Below are 25,060 nucleotides of genomic sequence, written 5' to 3'. Positions count from 1 at the left end.
AGCGAATAGGTGGGGAAAAAAATAAAAAACACCCACATTGCGACATGAGTTCTAAGATCTCACTTTTAACAGTACACAGTACGGCTGTCCCGCCCTTCAAACCAAAACATTACTGCTTCGCGACAGAAATACATAGGGCGGTAGTACCCGTGCGGAATCACAAGATGTCCTCCCACCAGTAACGTTTATCGTTTCGCCATAATAATAAAAAATCACAAATAAAACTTTTTTTGTTTGTTACCAAATCATTTAATATTTTCTTTATGTATATAAAATAAAAAATAAAAACCTTAAAAAATATAATAATATAATAAAATAACTAAAACATATTATTAAAAGGAGTCCCTTTAGGCAAGGTTCCGAAGATACTGCCATCATTCCCCCTTTTTTTTTTTATTGCGTAGATGGGTGGACGAGCTCACAGCCCACCTGATGTTAAGTGGTTACTGGAGCCCATAGACATCTACAACGTAGACGCGCCACCCACCTTGAGATACAAGTTCTAAAGTCTCAGTATAGTTACAACGGCTACCCCACCCTTCAAACCGAAACGCATTACTGCTTCACGGCAGAAATAAGCAGGGCGGTGGTACCTATCCGCGCGGACTCACAAGAGGTCCTACCACCACTAATTACGCAAATTATAATTTTGCGGGTTTGATTTTTATTACACGATGTTATTCCTTCACCGTGGAAGTCAATCGTGAACATTTGTTGAGTACATATTTCATTAGAAAAATTGGTACCCGCCTGCGGGATTCGAACACCGGTGCATCGCTTCAACACGAATGCACCGGACGTCTTATCCTTTAGGCCACGACGACTATATAATAAATCACATATCATCAATCGCTCAATGAATAAATGAAAGACAACAATCTGGAGATTAATAAGTGGACATGGCTTTATTTAGCAATTTTAATAAAGTAAAAAGAAACACGTTTAAATAGCAAACCGAACTAACAATGAATTTAATATTTTTTGTATTCCTGTTGTTTTTATTCTCTACCTATTCGCTGGTAGTCTGGGCTCAAGCTCAGGGAAATTTCTAACACTAGCCCTAGCAAGAGCAGTGTTTTGCAGAATCTACCACCGGATCGGAATCGCGACCCACTGAGAAGACCCGGCGAGAAACTCAGTGGGCTGTGTCCATGGAATAATTCGCTCTTCGTCGTAATCGAAGAATTCGATCGAGTCGGTCTTTTCAGGTTAATCGGACGTTTTCAAGTCGGCAAAAATAACGTGATAGATTTCGTTACATACAAACTTACTTAAACATATTATTATCTATATACCCAGCTACATGTACCTATAAACCTACTATACTATACCTGCGTATAAATGAGTCGACTATTATCAAAGCCGGCAATCTGACTTTTGGACAATGATTGGTAAATCAGAAAAACGAATTATTGACTTTGTATTCCATTGGCAGTCACAAAACTCTTCGGAACGACATCTTAGATAAATAACAGGTTAACTATTAACCTTTATTTAATGCAGGTTTTGAACCGTATTCTTTGAAGGAGACGATTATATTCAAATCAATCTGTATTGACATATCAATAAAAATTTTTTGTCCAAATGCACAGATTGCCACCTTTGATAATAGACGACTCAAATATACCAAGGTAAATAAACGCAACTTAAAAATAAATGCTTTTGACAACTTTAAATGAATCAAGCAACATTAAGTATAATAATATGATGTTTTTTTTTTTTTATAAAACTGCTTCAGCAATATTTTTTTCGTTTTTTATTTTATTTTATTTTAAAATGAAGTTTGAGGTTATTACTGCTGTACATCTCCATCATCGAATTTTATGTAAAGAATGCCTTCTTTGGCATTAAAGTTCATACGCTTGACTACATAGGCGGTACTCAATACAATTTTACCATCTCGAACAGTAATAATGATTCTGAACATCCTACCGAACAAGACAACGTACATTTCACAAGTGAGGGTCGCTCCATTTCTGGCCCTCTGCATTTTTTTGTATTCCGGTGATTCTTTCATTTTTATAATTACCATCCTTATCAAGTCGAAATATTGTTTGACTGTCAGCTTCTCATGGCCTGGCACGGGCACGCGTCTGTGTTTGTAATAATGATACACAGCTGAGAATATATCACGAAAATAGGGGGAAATTATATTAGGCGCGCTCGTTTCAGCTATGATTTCCGCTTGTAAATGTCTGAATAGATCAGCAATTTTCTGAATTATATCCGTTTTGTTTTGAAGTTCTTTGATGGCGTTCCTTCGACGCTCATTTCGGTCGGCATCTGATTGACGAGTCGGCTTACCTTTGGTTTTGGTCATAAAATACAACTGGTCTTCAATGTAAGTTGCGACGAATTCTAACATACTCAGGATATTTGTGAATGAGATATCTTTAGAAAAGTACAATTTAAACAGTTTTAATGTAAAATCTAACACTATCTGTAAAATTCCAGTTGAGTTAAGGTTTCTGATTATTTTCACCAAATACGCTATTTGGCCTGGTGATAAATTCTCGAAAATTCTTGTGAACGGTTCTCTGTTATTGCCGTAGAGAAGCTTCAAGAGCTGTTTAAGTAATTTCATGAACTTTTCAAATACCTCCTCGTCGGACTCTTCATTATCAACATTGGACTCTTTATTGTTTCTGTTCTCGCGTGGCGGTTGCCACGATCCAGTATTTTTTTTATCGCGATTTTCACGCGCCTTTTTTTCTTCTTCTTTTTGTTTCTGTTGTTTACGTTCTTCTTCAGCACGCATTTCAGCTTTGGTTTTTTCACTAGCATTTACTCCGACGTGAGCAGACACCAGAAGCATTTGTGTTTGTATTGCTGCAGTTTCGACAGCTTTTTTCACGGCTTTTTCTGACACTTTCTTTGCCACAATTTTTGTCATTTCTTCTGCAGTTAATTGCACTGACTTCTCAATCATCTCCTCCCCAATAGTTGCAGCAGCTTTTTTTACAGTGCCTTCTATGGTTTTTGCGACGGCCTTCGCCGGGACTTTACTGGCAACGCTAGAAACTCCTCCCATGCCAAAGCCACCTATACCGTCCATGGCGATTTTGAAACTTACGGAACCCACAGAAGCCATTGGATTTTTGCCTGAAGCAATGTCTCTACCTATATTTGCACTTGACTCAAAAATACCTACAGGCTCGTTCTTAGCCGCAGAAACCAAGCCGTCTGTAATCATGCCTCCGTATACGCCTCCCAATGCAGCTCCTGCCGGTCCTGCGAGGCATCCAACTGCTCCTCCTGCTAGGACCGCCGATGTCCTTGTAGATTGATACATAGAATTGTTGCCTCCTTCTGTATCTCCAACGGCATAATGAACAATTCCTTTTACGTGGCCTACAACCGGAATCGAATCCAGTACGTTCGATATGAAATTCATTTTGTATTATATCAATTTAGTTACCTATGTCAACTCTTTATGAATAATGTCGTTAGCAAGATAATGGATACGTCAACTCTGCCTGTATAGTTGCAAGCTGATTTATCACGCAGTCCACCAAATGTGCGACCTTGGTACTTCTTGGGATCCCGCCGATTCTCTGTCACTGGAGCCTTCGTCAGAATCGCTCATATCACAGTACCTATTTATAATTTCATTGAGTATTTCAACGCTCTCTGCTATGCCGGCTTCCTCTAACTTTGTAGCCAAGATAGAATTCTCAACTGGAAACTTCCCGTATTCGTCAATCAAGAATTGTATTGCAGATCTTTTCATAAGCACAGAGGTATCTAATCTAGTTCTGTATTCGCAGGCCGTTCCTTCTATGTTGCTTTGTATCGGTGTGATGGCATCAAATAAAAGAGAACCTACAATTTTCTTCTCTTCTGTTGTAAAAGTTGTTTTCTTTAAAGCGGTCTGGTATATTAAGTTGAGGGCATTCTCGGCCTTCGCGTCACTAGCTCTTGCCTTGTCTACGTCAGTGTAATCGTATTCCTTTAGTTTTTGTAGACTTGCAATTAACCTATTCTTCAAAGACATCCCGGTTGGGTTGAGATTATCTGAAAACATAAAAATTCCAAGTTACATCTGCCCATTTGACATGTTTGTACGAACTCAAATGTTTCTGATGGCATGGGCAATATTTTTTTGGGCTCGGAGGTTAATGCGCTGCATATTCCCTGCACGGGTGGTATTGCGGGAATCAAACCTTTACAAGCAACCTCGTTGCTCCAACCAAGCAACCGATCTTCTCTGAGTAGAACTCGGAAAGTACAAGATTCGGCGTATGTGAATTGCGGTGCCACACTCCACCTGGATTTCGAGTTCAGAGTAAAAATAAAATCATGCAGTGTGATGGACTAGATAAGTACTAAATAAAATGCAATGCAATAATGAATTAAATTGTAAATGAAAAGAAATGACAAGAATACGACATGAGATGTAATGGTATATCTAGTATGTTCTTCGTATGTTTTTTTTATTAAAAGATGTAATATATTCAATGAGTCTACATATACATCTGATACGTCGCGTTGATACTGACGAAATGCAAATATGTAGTATAGTATTACTTTTAATGGTCGTAGATAATATTTTTTTATTGATAATGTACCGAGCTGTTAGTAAATAGTCGTTGTAGTTAAACAGTTAAATGTTATTTAGTGCAACCTTAAGATAATTCATTAGAAGTCACGCCAAAAAACTTATCTTTATTCGAAACATCGTCACCGCCATGTTTGAACACAACAAAGAATGTTAAGAATACTTAGGAATTAACTTACTTGAAATTCCGATAAAAACAGCAGAATTAGTATAAGTACTTTTACTGTTATACTATATATTATGGTACAACACCACAATGCCACAATTAAAATAAATTAGCTTCGATTTTTTATTCTCCTCAAACAACAGTGTGTACGAGCCAAAATCTAAATCCTGAATAACATAACACTGTCTGGCGTTGCAGTTCCGAACTAAAGTGACGTCAGAACGACGCCTGAGCATTGACTGATATTGGACGAATGGGAATGATAGACGCCATGTTATCGTACGTGCTTTGAATATAACTAGTGGCCCCGCAGTAGTCGAGATTCGACTATAATTAATTGAAATTATAAGTTTAAACACTATTATGGTTCTATTGCCAAACACTATTATATTTCGATAATATAATCACAGTATTCGCCAAAACTGCACTATAGATCAATAATATTAAAGACTATCTACCATATCTACTTATCTATTTTCAATTCGACCACAGACTAAACAATAATAAAAGTTTCCCAATTGACAGTAAACAAAGAGTATATTTTTATGTATGTTCTGTGTCAAATACATGGTAGGGTGTGTAATGTTTTCTTTATTGATTTAAAGTATCTTTTATGCATTATTTAAAAAAAATATAAGCATTGTGCACTCTTCTATATCATATAAGTGTGAGAAATTTCATACTCCTCCGTCCGCGCAATTTTCGTAAAAAGGGGTACAAAGTTTTTGCTTCACGTATTAGTACCGTACAATGGGGTAAATAGGGACAAAATCGACCTTCAGATTGAATTTTAAAATAGTTCCAATTAAATAGTCACTGCTCAACCAAAGAAATAAGTTGAGTCTTGAACGTACCTAGGTGATAAAAACCGTTACATTATTTTAATTATTCATTTTAAAGAAATAATCGGTAAAATAATGACCGTCCCAATTTACCCAGCGTCCGGGGTAAATTGACACGGTTAAGGGTTAAATTGTGATATTTGTAAGGGTTGTCAACTCGCAGTACTGCGATATATAGGTAGGTGCCATATAATTATTTATATGGACCGAAATGATGAATACAATCCATAATTTAAGCACAATACACAACATAGTGTAAATTAAGCTGGTTTCTATTCCGAAGCGATGTGACGTGAATGATAATCAACAATACAATGATCAAAAAAAGTATGTGCATGTTATATTTTAGAAAATTATTATTTAATTTCCTTAAAAATCACAACTCTGAAACAAAATCATAAAATAGAATAAAAAATAGAAAACAAAAGGACTGGAAATGCAATAATACAATTTTATTTAATCAACATTTTCAAAATAATCTTTGAGCAAGAGTAAGTTATCAGGTGAATAAGATAAAAAAAAACCAGCTTTATCTGATTACTGCCAAACAACAAAAATAAAAGAAATTCTTTCTAAGCTAAATAACTAAACTCAATTAATTCACTCACTCATAATTGGATATCTCGGATTTTTAATTAATGTTAAACGCACACACAAATAAATTTGTGTGTGCGTTTTGAATGTTAACAAAATCATGATTCGACGCGTGAATAGATTCTGAAATAACAAAAGTTTTGATTCGTTTGAGTTTTTTTTACTTTTAATTTTTTTTATTGCTATAAAGAACATACGACCGGGCAGATATTACAAGGTAAATGTCGCGAAAAAAAAGTAATTATATATATACTTTTCTTTTACCTATAATACTTACATAAACTAACTGATAAACACATTAACCTTCTTTACATCACGCAATTAAGTGATAGTATAGGCTAAAAAATCTATTATAAGATATCAGTGACAACCCTAACAAGCCATCCCTATTTTGTCTTTTAGCGTTCCAATTTTGTGTTTTCTCGTCCCTAATTTTTCTAGTCTCGTTCCCAATTACCCTACATACGTCCCAATTTTCCCCAAAACGAAAGGAAAAAATATACATTTTTTATTTTGTCGAAATATTGTATTTAAAATAAGAATATTGCAACTTACCGTTTGTTGTGGTATTTCCAGGTGTATTAAAAACTTATATAAACTGTAATCTTATGGAAAAAACAACGATAATATTACTTTTTTTAAAAGTTCTTTAAGCTGTTTTAAAACGCACTTTTCAACCACTATTTTCAATTTAATTTGACGAATTTTTGGGACCAACTTAACTCATATTTAGTACTTCCATAGTTAACTTGGTTTTTCTTCTATACATTGATAAATATTAACATAAACAAAATTAGGTAGATTCCGTGCTACAGGTACTTTGAGAATCTTCCGCAGGTTTGTCCCAATTTACCCCAGGATCCCAATTTACCCCATGTCATGGTAATAGATTTATAGCCAAGAGCTTTCACATGACAATTTGCAAATGGACCGAAGTATACGGTTATAAGTCCAGACAGACTTTACAACTGTTCGAAATCAGAAGCTTATTTTTAACAGAGCTGTGACTTATCTAGAAGCCAATACCCTGAATCTAAAATTCAGTTTACCCTTTTTGGTTTTAAGATGAAATTTTAAAGTTAATCCGCCATCCGATATGCATACCCAGTATTCAGCCGTTGAACCACTGGAAGGTAGTTCCCCTGTCTGGGACTAAGATTCATCTGATGCGATTTAAAAACATTAGTTTTAAGTGCCGCGTATTCAACCAAGTAATGATTTTATCTAGCGCAACTTAAAGTAAGAAGGAATCTTCAATTAGATCTGAATGAATAGCCAAGAAGTATCATCGGATTACGTGGTTATTTTAAATATCTTCTGTTTCTTTCGTCATCTGAAGGTATAAAGTGTAAATACAATACGGAACATGATTAAGCACTGAGCACAGCGGAATTCTGCTATTAATCTCGTGGAAAACGGAACGTGGAAGATTATTTTCGACAGTCTTGTAATAACTCGTCAAAAGACGAATGTACTATGGGGTATTTTCTGGAAAACCAGGTGTGTGTGCTATAACATTTTGTAACATTTTCTAATGCTATGGAAAATAGGAATTTGAATTTTTATGGTTAAGCCTTCCTCTATAAGATATATGAATTTATTTCTAACAGTCTCCATGTCGATACCAGATATAAGAAGTATGATAATGTTCTGATCGTTTTAATAACGGAAAGACACTGTCGAATCAGTTCTTCCAGCAGACAAATGTTGACTCTCAACCTATTCAAAGACACACACGCCCTTTCATAAGAGAACCAGGTTATGCATTTTTTTTTTATTACCCGTGTAGGCAGACGAGCACACCTGTACTGATGCTGAGTGGTTACCGTCGCCCATAGACCTTAGCAATGCCAGGGGCGCAGAGCCAAGCCGCTGCCTAAAACACAGCCGTCCACAGTCGAGTTCGAGGCGAAGAGTTTGACCAGAAGATCAGCCTTCTCTTTCACACTGTGGGCTAGAGTGTCATCGGACTTGCGCAGTGGTGGGAGACTAGACCTGCAAAAGTTTCCTTCTGCAGCTTTGGCGAGCGACCAAAAAGCATGGCTCCCAGAGGGATAGCTCTTTAGTCGCTCGCCAACTCCAGCAACGTGCTCCGACTTCGCCTTGGCAATAACCTTTTTGTAGGACCTGAAAGCGGCGTTATATTTCCGCCTTTCCCCTGAGACTTTAGAATCCCGATGTCTCTTGGCATCATACCATGCCACGTATGCGGACCGCTTGAGGTGTGCATCATCCCTGCTGGCATTGTTTTACCAGGGTCTGTTGCGACCCCCAACGGCACCTCAGGAGCACCCCTGGAGTACCACGTCTTTAAGATGGTCCGCACAGACTTTAAGATCAGCAGAGGAAAAGCAGAACCGCCGCCATGGGTAGGATGCGTAAAATTCACGTAATTCATCCCAATCTGCTCAGGCTCTTCGATACCCGGTCGTCGTTCGACGACCAGGACGAGAGAGTGGTACGGCAGCACAGATAAGGTAGTAGTGATCAGACGATCCAAGCGAAGCGTCGACCATCACACTGTATCCGGCCGGATCCGTGGTCAGCAGAAGGTCCAACAGAAAAGGCTCGTGCCCCTCGATATCTGGGACACAGGTGGGCTGTGTCACCAGCTGGGAAAAACCGTAGGCCAAAGCGAAATCGTAGCCAGCCCGATCCGGGAGGTCAGTGGTTCTGGACCCCAACCACTCTTGGTGGTGAGCGTTAAAGTCTGCAAGAACCACCACCTCCGTAGGTGGGTACTGCTCAAGCACGCGGTTAGTCCCCTCTTGCACATGCTCAATCAGAGCTGAACCTGCATCACTGCTGTGAGACTTGTACAGGCAGACGTAAACTCGGGTACAACCCCCATGATCTACGCGTAGCCACAAGAGGGTCAGGTTCCGATGTTCGAGGCCTCGTCGACGGCGACAACAAACATCAGCCCGGACGAATACACACACCCTGGCTTTACGCAGGAAGTTGTGCTTCAATACGTAGCCGGGGTATTCAAGCTACGAGGTATCATCTGGAGCAGATATCTGCGTCTTCATCAGAAACATTAGGGCTGTATGTAGAACCTACGTGCTCACATAAAAAATCATTTTATGTCAATTTTAAAAGGTGACACTTTTTTCTTCTGTTTTTAAAACCAACAACATTTTTTGTGGCTTGCATTAAATTTTCGAGAAACTAATGAGAGCATATTATTGAGATACACGAATTAAATATACCTAGACAATATCTAAAAAGTGTACAAGGCTGGTTTTCATAAGGGCCGTATTGCTGGCACTTTACGTACCAGACAAATATTTTACGATTTTTGTGATCTTATAAGTCCTAATAAGTATTGGTGGGGCTGTGTGTAAGAGGAATTGTGAGAGAATTGTGTCCAAGGTGTGAATGCAGAGATAGGTCTGAATAGAAAAATGGGGACAAGTGACAACAGAAGATCCCTGTCATCACTCCCTCTCTGCGGCGATCATGGTTGAGTGGTCCGAATGATCGGACAATCGGCCTCAATTGATTTCTGTGAAGGCACTTCTGATCATCAAGCTGAAACAACATATGTTTTGGAACATAATTGAAGATTATTACAAACTCTATACTGGCAACAACGGTATTACAAGAAGTCGATTGTCATACTGAAAAGAGGAGAAGAGGAAAACCAGGGGCACAGCCGAGCAGCTTACCAACCGCCGCGCCCAGTGCTCTTATGGCAACGGCGTACGAAAGAGAAAGAGTACATTCAGAATTTGGTAGGCAGCGGCTTGGCTCTGCCCCTGGCATTGCTGAAGTCCATGGGCGACGGTAATCACCCACCATCAGGTGGGCCGTATGCTCGTCTGCCTACAAGGGCAATAAAAAATAAAAAAAATAACAAGAGACTTCAGTTACATTCTTGCTTTGATTACATTATACCTACTCATGCGTCCGGCGGTTGAAATGAATCAACACTTATATTTAAAACTGCTGATATGCAAATTGAATTATTTATTGAACCATATTTTATTGTTAAGTGTTTTTGAAGGTACCCGTCCGGACGTAGCTGAAATAGCCTCTTAGGCTACCAGCGAATAGTTAAGAAAAAAGAAAAAACTGGTGGTAGGACCTATTGTGAGTCCGCGCGGGCAGGTACCACCACCCTGCTTATTTCTGCCGTAAAGCAGTAATGCGTTTCGGTTTGAAGGGCAGGGCAGCCGTTGTAACTATACTTGAGACCTTAGAACTTATATCTCAAGGTGGGTGGCGCATTTACATCGTAGATGTCTATGGGCTCCAGTAATCACTTAACACCAGGTGGGCTGAGAGCTCGTCCACCCATCTAGCAATAAAAAAAAAAACGAATCAACGCCGTCAACCCAAGCGAAGTTTCATTAGATACCCGTATTTATTTACATCCGCCAGCGGTTTTCTCATTAAAATTGACATAATCAATGCTTCATCTCGTCGCATGACCGAGCGAAATTCTTAAAAGAGAAAAGTATCGAAAGTTTAAAAACTTAATGAGGCATAGCGTGAGTGCGATTTGGTACAAGTTACAATTATTATTGTACGACGCTTTTGGTAACTAACACACGCCAAAAATTTTTATTAGTGTTGCTTCGATTAGGATATTCGAGTTTTGCTTTAGTGTTGTACACCAAGCTATCATAATGAAAAGCAATTTTTTTTTTTAAACCACGATTTTTGTTCGAATACTTAATAAAATAAGTTATATTGTCTGTATTGGTGGGGACCTTTAATTGGCTTTTTGTTTCTATTATTTGTTATATTGTTATATTGAGTTGGGCTGTTGGTTTTACCTTTTTTTTACACGCTTTATATTATTAGCTTCACTTGTATGTATGTTTGTAACTGACTCCTTTAGACGCGATTTTGACCCACTTTAAACGGCCAGATTTCATTCAAACTTTGTTGATTTATCGAGGACCGATGACAATACACTAATTTAATAAGATTATTCCATTATTCTATTTGCAAAATAAGATTTTTGCCTATTTATATCATTTTTATCTATAGTCGATAAGGCAGGAATTAATAGTTTTAAAAATACGCTTCTATAGAAAATTTAACTAAAAAATGAAAAATAAACAATAGTTTAAAAAAACTAAAAAACACGCTTTATATAAAATTCAACTAAATAGAAAATAAATTTTAATAAATTTAAATTGAAAATAATGTAAAAAAAATATATTTCATTTAAAAAAAAGCGTGGGGTGCATGGTGTTATTAGTTAAGATTTAGAAGGACATATCATAGCGCTCGGGAAACACCGTGGAGGGGAAGCTCATTCCATAGACCTGTAATAAATAAATAAATATCTTGATTTTCTTGGGAAGATTAGTTGCAGTTTCCCCTTACCTTCTGCACCACTCCTTTTTAGATTATTTAGATCTCCAGATTACTAAAGCCTCTTCTAGGAGGTAGCCCAGCCAGTAATTAGTGGTTATACCGCCTGCGGCTAGAGGACTAGGTCGCCAAGTCCTCTTTCGTTACCTAGCAGGGAGCACAACGGACAGGTGAGGTTGACGTTTGGGGTCGACTTAATGATATTGTTAAAATGTCGTTTATTGCTTAGATGGGTGGACGAGCTCACAGCCCACCTGGTGTTAAGTAGTTACTGGAGCCCCAAAGACATCTACGACGTAAATGCGCCACCCATCCTGAGATATAAGTTCTAAGATTACAAGTATAGTTACAAGTATAGCATATGACATAACGTTAACGGTTACTATCAATTACAGGACCACTACATCCCTGATGTCCGTTGATCGGATGTGCGTACGATGCGCGAGGAGGAGCTGGAGGTGGCCCTGAAGGTGGTGATCGTCGGTGACGGCGGAGTCGGCAAGTCCAGTATGATACAGCGCTACTGCCGCGGCACCTTCACCAGGGACTACAAGAAGACCATCGGGGTCGACTTTCTTGAGAGACAGATCGAGTAAGCATGCACTGGACAAAATTAAATTATTGTCTTCAATAACAAAGTTAACTTTTTAAGCAGTTGCATAGGTTTTATCGCGGGCTTTGAGTGAATCAAGAAATTCCGTAACGAAAATAAAACCTAATACCCCCCACTCCGCCTACCGTGTAGCTCGCGTTCAACACATTCACACGTTGCGCTTGTGTAGTGTTTGTGAATAAGTGCGGCGTGACGTCGCACTGCATGCGCACCATGAAAAGTCTGCCCATCTCTCTCTCGAGCGATTTAGCTTATTAGTGTGAAGGGTACAGTTAATGTTTTGCTTTGTTAATGCTTATAAATATAACGTGGTCCTATTTTATTATTGTGTTAATATTAAATTATTATTGTCTAATTATAATCGCATATGTTGATAAAAAATGCTATGCAATAGCTTTACCACGGCAGTCCCAGAGTGCTACACATTTATTTTGCCGCGTAGCAGTGGTAAGTTCCAGTCTGTAGTTAAGGATAGACATAACGACTGCGACTTACCTGGTGTCTCGAAGTGAATTTAGGCCGTCAGACATGAAAAACTCCCAAAAGTAATTCCATCCAATCTCTCTAAACTTTAAGAACAATTCCTGAACACAGTACATTTATGTTTGACGGATCATCAAATTCTCGATAGGTAGGATGATGACTCATTGTTTATTTACCGAAGGGGTTTCGTGCAAAAGAAAACAATGCTTTTAATAATAATTTATTTAAAATTGTACAAAATTACACCTTAATATTTACAAGTACATGTAGTGATCAGCTAAAATAATTACGCGTATTCATCTGTGAGCTTGGTGCGAGTTTTTTAACTTCTCGATCACGTAAAAGTTAACTCAAATTTCTATGGAGTTGAAACAGCGCCTCTAGCGGAAAACGAAGCACACTGGTAATGACATTCCTGTTTATGAAAGGATCCGATAAAAAAGTAATCTTTCCGCGTATTGTCTTCTTCTTCGTAGCCACACTCTTGGCAGAGAGGTCGTGGCGTCATGCTTTTAGTAACGAGTTCTACAATCCGATGCCACTATTCCCTTCCGGCTGTGTATCTGGTGCCTACGTGTAGAAGACAATCTGTTGCAGCTATGACCTGGTCAGTCCACCTTGCAGGACATCTGCCGCGCGGCCTAAAAACCCCTACCCTACCCTGTCACCAGACACAAAATGACACTTTCATTTTTTTTTTATTGCTTAGATGGGTGGACGAGCTCACAGCCCACCTGGTATTAAGTGGTTACTGGAGCCCATAGACATCTACAACGTAAATGCGCCACCCACCTTGAAATATAAGTTCTAAGGTCTCAGTATAATTACAACGGCTGCCCCGCCCTTCAAAGCGAAACGCATTACTGCTCCACGCTAAAAATAGGCAGGGCGGTGGTACCTACCCGCGCGGACTCACAAGAGGTCCTACCACCAGTAACATTATAATTTTGCGGGTTTGATTTTTATTACACGATGTTATTCCTTAACCGTGGAAGTCAATCGTGAACATTTCAGCGTTACAATTCTTCTTTTAAAGAGTTTCATAATTAGCAGAGTACAGCTTCCGATGAGGTCGAATGATTTCCTGGTCGCCGTTCCAGGATAGACGGCGAGGAAGTCCGACTGATGCTGTGGGACACGGCGGGCCAGGAGGAGTTCGACGCGATCACCAAGGCGTACTACCGCGGCGCCCACGCCTGCGTGCTCGCCTTCTCCACAACCGACAGAGACTCTTTCTTAGCGCTGCACTCCTGGAAGTTGAAAGTAAGTCTGTCTTATGCTCGGATGAATACAGTAGTAGTTCTTGACAACAGTGATCCGTGATATAGAATCCTTTTTTTTCCTACCTAAGCTGATAGCCTTGAGACTTGAGAGGCTATATCAGCGTCGCCTTATACTAGTTAAGGTGACGCTGATATAGCCTCTGGCGACGCTGATATAGCCTTTCACCTACTGTTGAGCTCACGAGGCTCAAACCTGATGACGTTGCTAACACGAACCCTAGCAAGAGCCGTGCTTCGCAGAATCCACCACCGGAAACGCGACCCACTGAGAAGATCCGGTGAGAAACTCAGTGGGCTGTGTCTGAGGGTTAATTTACGATGACCGGTGCTTGAGATACCTAGAAGCACCGTTAGTGGATCGGGAGGATCCGATATGACGTGTATAGAAACCACGTTTCAAGGTTAAATCGCCTTAATCAATTGGAGTTGATGTATTTTGAACGTCTCCGGGATTTTAATGTGCGGGTAAATGCGGCAAATTTTGGATCAATTTGTCATTCAAGTTATGCTTTTTATAACGTACACTCAAAGGAGTCCTAGTGGGATAAGTTTGAGGAAAATAACTACAGAAACCCCTATATTCGTTGGAGAATTTAATATGTTTGTAATGTTACACCGGTAAGAGTAACACCATCTATTGCCGAATAGTCGAACGAATATCGACGGATCTAGTAGCATCTAGAGAGCTCAATACGTACAACGCCATCTATTGTCAGGTAACGGAAACACAATACTCGACTTGTGTGGAATATTCTTGATAATTCTAAGGATGTGGCTATAAAAGCGTTGCAGAGATGGCACGCAGTCAGTTAATAATCGGAACTACTCGAAGCGAAACAGCGAATGTATCACCTGAAGCGAAGCGAAAGAAGCGAACTGAGAATTTTAAAGTGTTTGTGAAGTGCTTTAAGTGTTCTAAGTGCTAATACGGTTTTAATTTATACTTCGGTGGAATTTTTATTTATCCCGAACCCCAGCGCGTAATAGTAAGAAAGAATATCGACGAATTCCTCAGGGTTGACACAATATAAATGTTTTTAAGCGTCTGTATTCGTGATGCGTCTTATATTCGATGCAGGGGTTTGAATACCTTTGAACAACCGAATCAGAAAGCGAAGATGACGGTTCGTCTGACAGTGAAAGTCTTTCAATAAAAAAACATTTTAGTTTTTAAACATAAAAAATATTTGGTATTTGTTTTATTATTTGTAACTTTAAATATTTAGGTTGCGTTTTGTAATGTTCCGAGAGAGGAATAGGCAGTGTTTTTAAGAGCGAAACACATTTGCCTTACAGCACCACGCCATGCCCCGCACTCGTGAACTGAGACTCTCTAAGTAAACAAAAACTCTGATTTAAACTTGTAAACGTCAAACTCCGACCCCTTTAATTACTTGCGTGTTTTAGAGTGCTTTTTGCGTTCATTAGCACGATCCGGAGATGATAACGTATCGTGACATATGACTTGTGTCCCGCGACGCTAAAACCGGTGCAGATACAAAACTCGACCGTATTAAGGCGACGCATGTTGGGGGGGGCATATACAACATTTTTAATACGCTTTTATTAGTTTCAGACGTATGTATGTATGTATGTAACGGAATCTTTGAACATGATTTTGACCCCCTTCACAACGTCGGATTAACTCGAAATTTGGTATACTTATTGAGGACCGATAACAATTCAATATTTAAAAAAAAATTAAAAGAAAAAGAATGAAAAAATGAGAAATAAATATAAATAATTTAAAAAAACTAACAATATACGCTTTTATAGAAAAACCAACTAAAAAATTGAAAATAAATTTTAATAAATTTGAATTAATAATAGTGTAAGAAAAAATGAATTTATTGTAAAAAACCGTGGGGTTTCTATAAAAGCGTATTTTGTTAGTTTTTTTAAACTATTATTTTTATGTGAAAACTTCATTAGTCGCGTTCAGTCTAGGCGGGCTTCGGATAGCCTGACGAGAGGGCTGGTGGTCGTGGCGCCGACGACCGCCGGTCCGGCGTCCCGAGGGGGAGAGTGATGGGAGAGATGTGCTCCGCACTAAACACTTCACAAATAAATAAAAAATTATTAGCCCATCCATTAAGTACATGTATTTTCTATATGGATACCAAGTTTCAAGTCAATCGGATGCATGGTTCAGTAGTTATAATGGAACATCCGTAAAACCACTGTAGATTTATATATGTATTAGTATAGTAGATTTTGACAAACAAGGATTAAACTAGTTACTATATTCTAAATACTCTAAATTATTATTTTTTTGTGAGTCCAACAAAAAATAAATAAATAAATTCAAAAAAATTCATCAAGTCCGAACTTCCTGAATGCGTCAACAGCGAACCACGGATAAGTTATATCGCTCGCACGCAGCTATGATAATAACGTGTTATAACATAATATCTCAGTTCGCCTACTTGCCGCCGGACTAATTGCTCACATTTCAGACTAAATTCATAACGATTGCAGTGAATACAACGTACTATCGAATAACATGGAAACTGTGGTGTTCTTTTTGATAATCACTTCGTTTTTCTGCGCGATTAATTGTCGCATATCGCGGAGCAGTGAAGCGCAATGCCTTAGTTATTACAACAACGAAGAGAACTTTGATTTGGATACGTTATCGGGACAAATGTACGCGGTCTATTACTGGCCCCCGAATCAGAGAACGAGGAACGCCTGCGAAGTACAAACCTTCAAGAAACTCGATACATACGAAATAGAAACCGCTAGGAACGGCTGCTCGAACCTCAGCCTCCCTTCAGAGGAGCCGGTCATCAGGGCCACGTACAAGAACAGCACCGGCAAAATCGTGAACGTCTTGTACTATGGGAGCGATTCGGTGAAGAACTTCTACAGGTCCTGCGACAAGGACGTCGCTAAGTACATATTCACCAGGGTCAACGAGGATTACATTCTGGGCATCAATTGCTCGTCGGAGGGGCGCAGCGTGCTGTTGTCCAAGCTCTTAGGCTCGCTGTCGACTGTCAAAAGGATCGTGGACGGTATAGATATTATGACCGGAAGAGAGGGAAGCCCGGATTGTGTGCTCGAACATTAATACCGGATCAATGTCGAATGCTATCTGTTTTATTTCCGTGATTATTTATATCGAGTGGCTATTCGGTTTAAGCGACATTCCGTTTATTACGCGACATTTATCTTTGTAATTAAAGGTACGTTTTATTTGATACTAGCTACCCGCTCTCGCTTCGCTTCGGAAACTGTAATTTATTATTGATTTCTCTTTTATTTAATGGATGTTTTTATACATATAAACCTTCCTCTTAAATCACTCTATCTATTAAAAAAAATCGCGTCAAAATCCGTTGCGTAGTTTTAAAGATTTAAGCATACATAGGGACAGACAGATATAGGGGCAGAGAAAGCGACTTTGTTTTATACTATGTATAGATTAACATCAACAGTTCGATGTTTTTAATTGAACTTCAATTGAGTTTGCTCCATTAGAATAGCTAAAGAAGGTTCTTTTTTTTTGATGATATTTTTTCCAAATTTTAAACTTTAAATGGCTCTCCCGTAAAGTTGTAAAAATGTCGCTTAAACCAAAAACCCTTTCACTCGTCGAATATAATTCCAATAAGCTTACGTCAGCTCAGTTGATCAATATGTGAATAAACATTTTTGTAATCGCAAAAGCAATACAGTATTTTGGTTGTTTTTTTTTTGGTCACGGTACGATTTTATCCGAAATCTTCAATATTGTTTCAGTTACATTTCACTTAATATTTTTAATTAGGTATAATTAGGTATGTACTATGTATAAATATTGTATTTTAATTTGAATAATTAGCTATAAGTAATAATTAGCTGTAAGTTTAATTTATAGTTTCATTTGTATTTTTTTTTAATAATGTTTCTAATATATTCCTTTTAAAATTGTAATTTTGTAATTCGTTGAAATAAAATAAAAGTTTAAAATTCATTGAAACCTTAAGCGATATTAATTATAATATTTTAATTAATGACATTAGTGTGTAATAGAAGGTATGTGGTTTTTTTAACTATTAAATAAATCTTAAATAAATTATATCGAAATACGAAATGTCAAATTGTTTTACTGTTGTATTTTTTTATTACTCTTAAAACTCATAAAAGGTATCTCTTATGCAATTTTCTTTCTAGTGGACCGGTCATGGTTCTTTTTTTTGTTTTTTATTGCATTGATGCGAGGACGAACTCACAGCCCACCTGGTGTTAAGTGGTTACTGGAGCCCATAGACATCTATAACATAAATGCGCCACCCACCTTGAGATATAAGTTCTAAGGTCTCAAGTATAGTTACAACGGCTGCCCCACTCTTCAAACCGAAACGCATTACTGCTTCACGGCAGAAATAGGCGGGGTGGTGGTACCTACCCGCGCGGACTCACAAGTGGTCCTACCACCAATAAAGCGACGAAGGGCTCGACGAGTAAATTAACCCTCAGACACAGCCCACTGAGTTCCTCACCGGATCTTCTCATTGGGTCGCGTTTCCGATCCGGTGGTAGATTCTGCGAGGCACGGCTCTTGCTAGGGTTCGTGTTAGTAACTCCGTCAGGTTTGAGCCCCGTGAGCTCACCTACTAGTTAAGGTTACACTGAAATAGTTTCTCAAGACCATCAACTTAGGTAGGAAAAAAAGAAAAGTAATCCTAGTGGACTAAATATATATATTTGTAATTTACTCTATTATTTTTCCAGGTGGAGAATGAATGCGGCGAAATACCAACGATAATCGTTCAAAATAAAATCGATTTAATGGATCAATGTGTGGTTGGACCGTGAGTAGCGTTTACTAATTATTTAACAGTCAAATCTATATATTAACACGTGAAACAAAAACTTTGTACCCCTTTTTACGAAAATTGCGCAGAGGGTGAGGTATGAAATTTCCCACCCTTATAGAGAATATAGAAAAGGAGTGCAGAATGTTAATATTTTTTTAAAATGATGCCTAAAAAATACATTAAATCAATAAAAAAAACATTACACACACTACTATGTATTTGACGCACACACGCATACACACTATTTATTTATTGTCAAACTTTTGTCTTGACGTCTGTGGTCAAATTGAGAATAGATTAAATATTGTTTGTCTTTATTAATATTTTTCTACAGTGTAGTCTTGGCGAAATTTGTGATTATAGAAGTACAATAAATAGCCTTTGAAAATAGAATCATAATAGTGTACAAACTTACAATTTCAATTAATTATAGTCGAGTTACGACTACTTAGGGACCACTCTTCGGTGCGTCGTATTCCTAAATGCTGAGGGTCGTGACCTTTACTGAGCACTTTTGTTAGGACTATGTTCCTCCATTCACTCCTGTCCTCCGCGCAGTGGATAGCGACATTGATGCTGGATTCCAAAGTCGTCTTAATCTGATCGGACCAGCGCATGGGACTACGCACCCTAGGCCTCCTCTAGCGGGACCACTAGTTTTTTTTTTTGCCCTTGTAGGCATACGAGCATACGGCCCACCTGATGGTGAGTGGTTACCGTCGCCCATGGACTTCAGCAATGCCAGGGGCAGAGCCAAGCCACTGCCTACCGCTTAATAGTCTCCACAAGCCTCGTTTGAAGAAGGACATGTCATAGCGCTCGGGAAACACCGTGGAGGGGAGCTCATTCCATAGCCGGATGGTACGTGGCAAAAAAGATCTCTGGAAACGCACTGTGGATGACCGCAGTGGCTCCAGGTAGTATGGATGAACTCTACTCCGGTGGCGGGCGGTGCGATGGTAAAAACGAGATGCCGGTATCATCTCGAACAATTCCTCAGAGCACTCCCCATCGAACATACGGTACAAAATACAGATGGAACCGTAGTAGTATATACTTATTACGTCCACCCCCGATTACTCTCTTTAGACAACCCATACCCTGGGCCAGGAAGGTCAAGTACCTGGGCGTTACCCTGGATGCATCGATGACATTCCGCCCGCATATAAAATCAGTCCGTGACCGTGCCGCGTTTATTCTCGGTAGACTCTACCCCATGATCTGTAAGCGGAGTAAAATGTCCCTTCGGAACAAGGTGACACTTTACAAAACTTGCATAAGGCCCGTCATGACTTACGCGAGTGTGGTGTTCGCTCACGCGGCCCGCACACACATAGACACCCTCCAATCCCTACAATCCCGCTTTTGCAGGTTAGCTGTCGGGGCTCCGTGGTTCGTGAGGAACGTTGACCTACACGACGACCTGGGCCTCGAATCAATTCGGAAATACATGAAGTCAGCGTCGGAACGATACTTCGATAAGGCTATGCGTCATGATAATCGCCTTATCGTTGCCGCCGCTGACTACTCCCCGAATCCTGATCATGCAGGAGCCAGTCACCGTCGACGCCCTAGACACGTCCTTACGGATCCATCAGATCCAATAACCTTTGCATTAGATGCCTTCAGCTCTAATACTAGGGGCAGGCTTAGGGACCCCGGTAACCGTATTCGTCGAACTCGACAAAGAGGTCGACGTGCAACCTAACCCATGCATCAGCCCGCTGAGTTTCTCGCCGGATCTTCTCAGCGGGTCGCGATTCCGATCCGGTAGTAGATTCATTCGCGAAACAATTGCTCTTGAGTTGTTAGGTCTCCTTCGGAGGCGCTCGGGCAGTTGTTAGCAAATCCCACCCCTCTTGGCTGAGCCTTTGCTTGCCCACCTGTCCTGGTGAAACTGGAAAGGCCTTCGGGCCACCAGTAAACTTTCAATCATAAAAAAAAAAAAAAAAAAAAAAAGACCACCGTCATTGCATAGTTAATGTTCAGTTTAGGTCCTACGATCACTATTTGAAAAACTTTTTTGTTAGTTAAATAATACACTATTTAAGTGCAGTAGTGAAAAAAAGAAATAACAAAATTAAGTCACTTACGAAGCTACGAGTATTTCACACATTTCTAAACTTACGTATTGTAACCTACATAATGTAATCCACGAAAATTGTAGCTTTTTTGATTTTTCTAACTACGTTTTTTCAGGTTATTTTTTCCATCCGATTTTGGGTATATATCAACACAGTGGATTTTGTTGACAAAGAGTGAATTTTGACAAGGAACCTTAATTTCTAATGAACCCATCAAAATAATACATGTGTGAAGGACTAGAATGCAACGCAATACGTCGGAAAGACATCAAACGTGAAACATTTCTAATTAAAAAGTGCAAGCAACTGCCGAAATGTACGAAGTTAGCAACATGCACCTTTCATACACCACTGCTTTATGTTCGGAAACATTTTTCAGTGTATAAGGGAACGTTAGGTTTTTTTGTATGTTTTTCCGTGCAGGCCAAATGCGATACACACGGGTTTTCCGTTTGAGTAGCTCATTTTTATTTTAGTAATATATTACAACTCTGAAAAAATCACGTGTCCTCTAATTTTAGCACTTAAATTCGCCAAGCCCGTAAATCCATTTACGTTATTCAAAGAGACAAGTCTTGTTAAAGTGGATATTACTACATGGGTCTGTTTGCATAGTTTTCAAGCACTGCTGCAGGTTCCAAAAAAGCCTTGGTGCTTACTCCTTAAAGTATATTCAGAAAGATATGGCAACTGTATTTATTTATATTGGAAGGAAGGAGTACAGTGTGCTTAGTGCGAGTTTTTTAACGTTCTCGATAGAGTAAAAGTTAACTCAAATTTGTATGCAGTTGAAAGAGCGCCCAGCGGCAAACGTAGGCAAACGTCAAGCACACTGATCTAGACGATTTCGTTAAAAATAAACATCCCGTTTGCTTCCGAAACAACACAGCGGTCTGTGTTCGGTAACTATAGCAGAATAGAGGCCGCCTACATATGGATACGTGGTCTTTACAATGTGAAATTGGTGTTGTTCCCCTTAATAAACTTTTTCTTTGTGATCCGTTCGCGTTAGTGTTCTGTACTTTGTAGTTAGTTACACGAGCTCGTCGAATGCAAAATGAAACTGAAGTAGGAATATTTCAAAATTACACATCATACATACAATGTACGTACGTTGTTTTCATAACTTATGTACTTCGTTTTCATGATTGCCGACAGGCTTATCACTATCATTTACTACATTTTTATCACCACATTTTTTACTGGTGGTAGGACCTCTTGTGAGTCCGCGCGGTTGGGTACCACCACCCTGCCTATTTCTGCCGTGAAGCAGTAATGCGTTACGGTTTGAAAGGTGGGGCAGCCGTTGTAACTATACTTGAGACCTTAGAACTTATATCTCAAGGTAGGTGGCGCATTTACGTTGTGGATGTCTATAGGCTCCAGTAACCACTTAACACCAGGTGGGCTGTGAGCTCGTCCACTCATCTAAGCAATAAAAAAAAATCAGAATTTTTTCAATTATTATTTTAAGCAGATCAGCATCCGGTCCACTTGGAGGTGAGTGGTTACCATTGACTATCGACATCAACAATGCTAGGGGTACTACAGCCAAGTCACTGCTATAAACATACAAAAAATACATTAATAAAACGTATCTTTTCATATTAATATTCATAGCTTTAAAATGTAATACATTACTTTCATGAAACCTTTCAGACTCCATTAAAATTGTGATGAAAGAGGAGTAAAATGAAATATAAAACATGCTCGTTGAGGAAATAAGAAAGGCTCGAAAGGTTTTTGTTGGATGCCTAATGTGTGCTATTGGATGCGACGGAAAATGTTTTCATAAAAATCTCGTCGAGTTCTCGCCGGCGTACAACTGATCTTTTAATCTCTTAATTACATGAGAGCAGTATACGTGGGGATTTCGCCGAAATAACCGTGCAAAATGGATGGCTGCCCATACCCCGTCCGCAGCTCGTGAATATGAATTATTTTTCTTTGGTACGGTTGTGATGTGTATTTACATATTGCATGTCGACGCTCGCTCCATTGTACATATTATTACTGGATGATGTGGTTTTTTTTATTACTTAGATGGGTGGACGTGCTCAGACAGATACAACGTAAATGCTGCCGCTCTTCTTGAGACAAGAGTTCTAAGGTCTCAGTTGTAATAGCACAACGGTGCCCCAGCCCTTCAAACCGAAACGCATTCCTGCTTTACGGCAGAAATAACTAGGGCGGTGGTACCTACCCACTCGTGCGGACACAAAAGACGTCCTACAACTAGTAATTACGTGCAAATTATAATTTTCCGGGTTTGACTTTTATTACACAATGCGTCCTTTAGTGTTGTGTATTTTTCGATCATTTTCAAATTGGTCAGCGATAACTCTTTATCGGATATTTTGTAATGCATTGTATTGACTGTAAAAAAATCATATACACATTGGACCAACATATCTTATAATTATTATTTAAGTTTGTGTGTTATCGATTTTGAAAAAAAACAGGATACATCGAGATATTTCTTCAATCATCCAATGCGTATAAGCCTTTGGCGAAATGGCCGGTCTACTTCAGACACATCTGTATCGGTTACGTCCTAATACGTATATCGTTTTATGTGAAATCCATCATTGAAGAGTTTCGCACTTTCGCTTCGTTTTATCGCCACTCAGGGCGCGTCCTGCTACGCTGCTTTACGACCGAGAAAGCGTTGAGGCGGTACGCAGTAAAATTTCAATATCCACGCAAAAATATGGCATTTCATTTGGAACCGGTTGCTGAAAGGTCAAAACGAGATATAAAGCCGTAATCAACCTCTTCTAATCATTCGTTTAGGTTTAATACTTTAATAAAAAAGTTTTTAAAGGAATAAAAAAAAACACTGAGCTATTGCGTAATCATTATCCATATGCTATAATGAGGAAACCAATTAGATGAAATCAGTGTGGTCACGTTTTGACGTATTTTAATCATTTAACTTCAAGCATACTAGAGATTTACAAACAGAAATATTTCTCTTTTATCATGAGTGAACACACATTAGGAACTTTGGGTACCATGTAAGTAATCTTATTGGATTTAGCTGATAATATTGTAACTTTTTAACTAATTTGTTAATTTGAACTAATTATAGGCCAATTCAATTTTTAGGATTTTTCTTATTCTCATTTTCTGTAATCGTAAGTCATGTAAACCAGACTTTATTTAATTCGCGGAGTGTTTTCTGAGAATGTATTTTTTTATTAGCGTCGAAGTATATAGATCGTATTAATTTATTGGATGAAGTTTTTTTCGAATGTTTAATATGTAAGTAAATTGCAGTACTTTAGGAACAAATGCATCAAGTCGGGTCAGTCGTGTGTTGCTCGAATCGGATGATGGCACCACGAACATCAGAGGAATGTTTCTGTGGAGAGGTCGCTTAGCTAAGATTACGGAAACTGTCGTTTTGGCGCCTTGGAGCCTATGGTTTCAGGTAAATTCGTTTCTTTTTAAAAAAAATCCAACTACCTTTAATTTGTTTTGACGTGGTAACGTTTTCTAAATCGATGAACATGCACGAAAAAGTGTCACGTTCCGCCTGAGCCTGAACGTGCAAGCGAGAGCGCGGAACAAGCGATAGAGAGGCACGATCGGGTCAAGCGTTGGCTTGTGACACATTAATCTTTCTTCACGCGTGACCTCAGAGCTAGCAGTTCGAATAGTTGTACTACTGACGTTATCACGTAAAACTATCGTCTGAAAACTGACTTTATAGACAACCACTTTTTTTTATTAAGTACCAAAAATAACTATAGGTACTCATATGATTCTGTCGCTTAAAAGTGTTACGTACCGGCTAGAAAGGCAAGGGCAGTTATTACTAGTATCCAATTGCTAATTTGGACCTCATGTCATAATTTGGCATTCATGTTTTAATGTCTATGGGCTCCGGTAACCGGCGGGCTTTGAGCTCGCTCACGCGTTCAAGCAATTAAATAGTGAAAATAAAAACAAGAGCAACGAAATGTAAAATAGTGATTATTTATAAGGTAATATCGATTAAATTGAAGAATATTTCATCACAATATAATAAAAAAAAATGGTGCAACTTGGTGCACGTGAAAGAAGTGAAACTTCTTTTGAGGTGTGTAGTATTGTAGTTTTCTTCATTTTTCATCTTAAACCAAATTTCTCTTATTATAGAGAATGCTGTGTATAAGAGAAATTACATCTTCACTATTTGTATATATTTTAAATTATATATAGAAAAATAACTTTTTTTAAAATCCTTCATTAAAAATTAAATATAAGATAGTTAATATGTTACTGCCATCTAAATGAGAAATGAGAAACTAATAACA

At 38.8% G+C, this 25,060-nt stretch overlaps 3 protein-coding genes and 1 long non-coding RNA gene across 6 annotated transcripts; 2 read left to right on the top strand and 2 right to left on the bottom strand.

Moving 5' to 3' along the window:
• Positions 1 to 878: 878 nt before the first annotated feature.
• On the bottom strand, positions 879 to 5,256 carry LOC119628372 (uncharacterized). The gene is made up of 2 exons (XM_038016681.2): positions 4,738 to 5,256; positions 879 to 4,014 (listed from the first exon to the last, which is right to left on the bottom strand). Exon 2 carries the CDS (start codon positions 3,392 to 3,394, stop codon positions 1,793 to 1,795), a length of 1,602 nt encoding a protein of 533 aa, XP_037872609.2. The 5' UTR covers positions 3,395 to 4,014; positions 4,738 to 5,256; the 3' UTR covers positions 879 to 1,792.
• A 139-nt stretch (positions 5,257 to 5,395) lies between these two features.
• On the top strand, positions 5,396 to 24,174 carry LOC119629749 (ras-related protein Rab-23). Of its 3 annotated transcripts, none has more exons than XR_009975349.1 (7): positions 5,396 to 5,438; positions 11,887 to 12,083; positions 13,688 to 13,850; positions 18,590 to 18,669; positions 20,875 to 21,075; positions 22,419 to 23,776; positions 24,039 to 24,174. XR_009975349.1 is itself a non-coding variant. In XM_038016678.2 (5 exons), the coding sequence occupies exons 2-5, from the start codon at positions 11,929 to 11,931 to the stop codon at positions 20,942 to 20,944; spliced, it is 468 nt and encodes a 155-aa protein (XP_037872606.2). In that variant the 5' UTR covers positions 7,609 to 7,660; positions 11,887 to 11,928; the 3' UTR covers positions 20,945 to 21,312. The 3 variants fall into 3 exon arrangements, 1 of the variants encoding a protein (XP_037872606.2); XR_009975348.1 differs by lacking the exon at positions 5,396 to 5,438 and adding an exon at positions 7,609 to 7,660; XM_038016678.2 differs by lacking the exons at positions 5,396 to 5,438; positions 22,419 to 23,776; positions 24,039 to 24,174 and adding an exon at positions 7,609 to 7,660 and having other exon boundaries at positions 20,875 to 21,312.
• Positions 6,228 to 7,045, bottom strand: LOC134200383 (uncharacterized). Its single transcript, XR_009975278.1, has 2 exons — positions 6,716 to 7,045; positions 6,228 to 6,283 (listed from the first exon to the last, which is right to left on the bottom strand). It is a non-coding gene; the product is annotated as an uncharacterized LOC134200383 (long non-coding RNA).
• Positions 16,143 to 17,948, top strand: LOC119629748 (uncharacterized). Its single transcript, XM_038016677.2, has one exon. It carries the CDS (start codon positions 16,374 to 16,376, stop codon positions 16,941 to 16,943), a length of 570 nt encoding a protein of 189 aa, XP_037872605.1. The 5' UTR covers positions 16,143 to 16,373; the 3' UTR covers positions 16,944 to 17,948.
• Positions 24,175 to 25,060: the final 886 nt, after the last annotated feature.

The sequence above is a fragment of the Bombyx mori genome, chromosome 17 (genome assembly GCF_030269925.1).
Source record: "Bombyx mori chromosome 17, ASM3026992v2".
NCBI lineage: Eukaryota > Metazoa > Arthropoda > Insecta > Lepidoptera > Bombycidae > Bombyx > Bombyx mori.
Note: the sequence above shows the minus strand (reverse complement) of the source record. Positions and strands in the feature narration are given on the sequence as shown.